Source organism: Rhagoletis zephyria, unplaced genomic scaffold (genome assembly GCF_001687245.7).
Source record: "Rhagoletis zephyria isolate East Lansing unplaced genomic scaffold, Rhagoletis_zephyria_1.1 Rzeph_scaffold_00066, whole genome shotgun sequence".
NCBI classification, from domain to species: Eukaryota; Metazoa; Arthropoda; class Insecta; order Diptera; family Tephritidae; genus Rhagoletis; species Rhagoletis zephyria.
The window spans coordinates 187,860-191,692 of record NW_016157150.1 but is presented as its reverse complement, the minus strand read 5'-3'; the positions used below and the strand labels follow the sequence as shown (position 1 = coordinate 191,692).

The 3,833-nt window shown below is 48.6% G+C and overlaps 1 protein-coding gene across 1 annotated transcript; it reads right to left on the bottom strand.

The window, feature by feature from the left end:
- Positions 1–537: 537 nt before the first annotated feature.
- Positions 538–2,988, bottom strand: LOC108371289 (uncharacterized). Its single transcript, XM_017626824.1, has 2 exons — positions 1,010–2,988; positions 538–950 (listed from the first exon to the last, which is right to left on the bottom strand). Exon 1 carries the CDS (start codon positions 2,743–2,745, stop codon positions 1,165–1,167), a length of 1,581 nt encoding a protein of 526 aa, XP_017482313.1. The 5' UTR covers positions 2,746–2,988; the 3' UTR covers positions 538–950; positions 1,010–1,164.
- Between the last annotated feature and the right edge of the window lie 845 nt (positions 2,989–3,833).

Below are 3,833 nucleotides of genomic sequence, written 5' to 3'. Positions count from 1 at the left end.
CAACCCGGAAAGTGCGTCTGTACAAGAAGCTCTAGAGTTTCTTCGCTGCTAGTTGTCCAATCACCATCCTCCTTGATGAGATAGCTAATATTGCTGGGACTCACAGATAGTATTTTGCGCAGTCTGCTGGCCTCCGAAGTAATTTCTATCTTCTGACAGAAGTTCCTCCATGAGGAGCGCTTAGCGTCTCTTATTGCATACTTAAATCGGCGTTGCCAGTCTTTAAATTCACTCCAAGAGTTGGATCTCTTAGCTTCATTAAATTTTGATCTGCATTCCCTTCTGAGGGTTGCAATTTCAGTGGACCACCATGGAGGTTTTGGTTTCCTACTTGTTGCCCTGATTGGGCAGGCTAATTTTGCTGCACGATGAAATGCTTTAGTTATATCGTCTACGACGTTATCAAGTTGATGTTCCGAGTTTATTTGATTTGTGAGGTCGGAAATATTATTAGAAAATATTGTTTCAAATTTTTTCCAATTTGTTTTTCTGCGGTTTAAGACCGCTTGTTGTTTTCTTACTGGTATGTATAGGTTATAAACGACGTACATGTGATCTGAAAAGGAGTTGTCTTTTGAGACTCTCCAGTCATTCAAGAGTTCTGCCCCCTGCTCATTGACACATGTAATGTCAAGGACCTCCCTTCTAACAGACGTCACAAAGGTAGGGGTATCACCTACGTTGCTAACCTGTAAGTTATTGCACATAATGAATTCGAATATCGACTCACCGCGTTCATTTGTATCTGAGCTGCCCCATATGTGATGATGGGCATTCGCGTCCGCTCCTATGACCATCGGAGTGCCGCGTCTAGAGGCCTCCATTACCGCGCTCCTTAAGGATTGTGGTGGAGGTAATGTTTCTGCGTCGTGGGCCATATATGTGGAAGCCAGCCAAATAGACATTCCGCCTGATTCCACTGCTATGATGACGTTGTCCGCATCGCTAAACTGTATCAAGAGAAATGCATTAATACACTTTTTTATCAATATGCACGACCTGGGTTTACCTTTGTCAGTTACATAGAACAGCTTATATCCCTTCATATTCAATCCACAAACCCGATCTTTTATGACCCAAGGCTCCTGGATGAGTGCGATCTCCTCTTCTCTTTCGGCGAGACGGAGGAGAAGTGCGGCTGAGGCCGCCTTGCAGTGGTGGAGATTAATCTGAACTATCCCCACCATCAGTTTCGCGTGCTGCTGCTGGACAGCCAACCACAGTCCGGTTGACGTCCTCTTCGTCAGAAAGGGGGAGGATATCCTCCCCTTCTCCTTCCACCATGGTGTCGGAAAAGTCGGAGTGGTCCCCCGCCCCCTCTTCTAGAGTCACCCTCTCGAAGAGTTCGCCGACCATTCCGGAGGTGGATGCCACTTCGTCGTCAGTAGCACTTTCCACTGCGCTCGCTTCGTCGGTAGGGTGTTGTTTCCCTGACACGTCCTGCCGATAAACATGGAGGTTCAAGGCTTGGAAGCCATAATTTATCCTCCAGTTTTGGTTGGCTAGCGGTTCTACTGATTCCTCGTTGAGGACTATTACCGCTAACCTTCGCTTGCCATCGATATCGCCTATCTTTGCTACCTTCCAGTCGTGGGTGGGTAGCTCGGGGTTGCCCATACGTATCCATTCCAGCACTTCCTGTGGGTCGGTGTGGAAGTCTGGAATCCAGGCCCTGGATCTGGGCCGATTGGGAATGTCTTCCCGCTTTATCGCCTCAAGGCGTGCACCCGGCCAGACCTCGCCTACGCGACTGATGGCCAGGGTGTATAGGTCGACGGATCTCTGGTCCGCGCACCTTGTTAATTTGACGCGGTTTTGGAACCAACCGGCGTCCGCACAACTGGGGGGTGGTCCTGGGTTTTCCCCTAGAACCTCCTTATAGACGGCCCAGAGTCGCCTGTTGACCAGGTCCCAGTTCTGTGGTGATATTGCACCATCAAGTGAGCTGCGGTCTATCACAGCCCTGGTAAATGTGTCCTTCGCCGCGTCCGCGAAGGATCTTTTCTGCAGCTCGTCCGCTGTTAAAAAGGCGGATACCCTTGTTCTCTTGGGTTCCGAGCTTAGCTCCCTAGAGGACTTCCGCTTGCCTTGAGCAGACTCTTGTTTGGCTTTCGCCTGGTGTTCAGCCATAAACTTTTCGGCCCAATTTCTTGAGTCCAGCTCTTCTGCGGTCAGTTCTTCTGGCTTCTTATCCCTCAGTCTCTCCAGGATTCTGAGGGCTGACCGTCTGGTACGATAGTACCTTTCTGATGCACTAATGTGCTTCTGGGGATGGCTACTGCCCATCGCTACATTAGTGCCAGAATGGCGCACCTCAGAGGCCGCTGGCTTAGCCATGCGGTCTGATGTCGCCGACGCCGCTTTAGGGATTGCACCTGTCGATGTTCCCTTGCCTCCTGGAGTGGCGGGGACGGCAGCAGGGCTAGCTTGTCTTGTGACAGGGCTGCCCTTGCCTCCCGAAGACCTATCTGCGAGGGTGGGTCTGCTACCAGCACCGGACGGATTAAAATCCTCGCTAGCTTGTCTAGGGACATGGCTAGACCGGTTGCCGGAAGGGGGCCTCGATGCCGTTGAGGCAGTCCCAGAGGGGACAGAGCGTATGCTCAGCCCTGGCTTGGCCACAGACTTTGCACCGCTGGCTTGCTTGGTCTTGTCCGAGGACAGACCGGACCTTCCTGACTGGGTGGGTCTACTTTTTTTGGGGGGTTCTCGGTTATCCGAGGCGGGTTTTTTGTTTTGGTTCATCTTTTTTCATAAACGTCCGCACTGCTCGACGTGGCGAGCGTGGCGGACTACGTATTTAGGGGGGGAGAAGGGAGACGTCGACCACAGCGGTCCCCTCCGCCGTGGCAAGGTCATTCTACCTCCTGAGGTGACCCGGTATCAGGAGAGCGCCGTTAGAATACAGCCGGATACCCCTGGCTGCAAACCATCCAATAGGCACGGTGACGCATAACACCCTGGATTAGGGGGGAAAGGATAGGGAAAGATGGGAGAGAAGGGTTGGTTAGGACGAGCGTGGGGGAATCGTCGGTACGGTCCTCTCCGTATGTATGATTGGAGGAACACGACGCCCACAGTTACGCAGACGGGTGGTCAACCAATCTCCATACGGAGCTTCCCTCTTGGTTCGTGCTGGTTTAAAGCCCCCCGAAGGAAGATTTAAACCACAACTTAAGCCTCATCCCCACTTCAAGGGGACCAACACGATGAAGGAGTTCTTAGCTAACGTATGCACAAATCCGAAGACGAAGATAGTGCGTGGACAAGCAGAACACGAAGAAGAATAATTTTACAGTGACGTAGGCTGATATAAAAAGTAATACAAATTTCTGCAGTATGAAAGAAAATAAAAATGAATCGAAGTAGTGATACACGTCTATTTATAAGCTGATGGTACATATGATTAAAGTTAATATCCATCTGCTTCTCTATTGCTAAGTATTACTATTTTGCAATTCATATTGATTTATTAAATTCAATTCAATAAAATCGAAATGAATATTTTATGTACCGTTTTTAGCTTGAATGGGATCTTAATAATATCACTTATTCTACATTTAAGCTTAGCGACTGTGGATCCAACACAGCCCACATGTCAAGACAAAGGTGCTGAACTGATCCTTTTTTTACCTTCCTTTTATTATTGATGCGCCTAAAAGATGCAGCGATTTCTATTCTCAAGTTATATACTTGATGACAGTACGAATGGCAATTATAATAAGGAGGTTCTAGTTTTTTAAACTATAATTTTTTAGTAGTCGCAAAATCCATTGCGCGCAATTCTACTTATTGTTGTTATTGTTTAGATGGTTGTTGTAAATTTAGGAGTT

Coding starts and splice junctions, on each gene's coding strand:
- LOC108371289 (XM_017626824.1), bottom strand. CDS start 2,745: ATGAACCAAAACAAAAAACCCGCCTCGGATAACCGAGAACCCCCCAAA.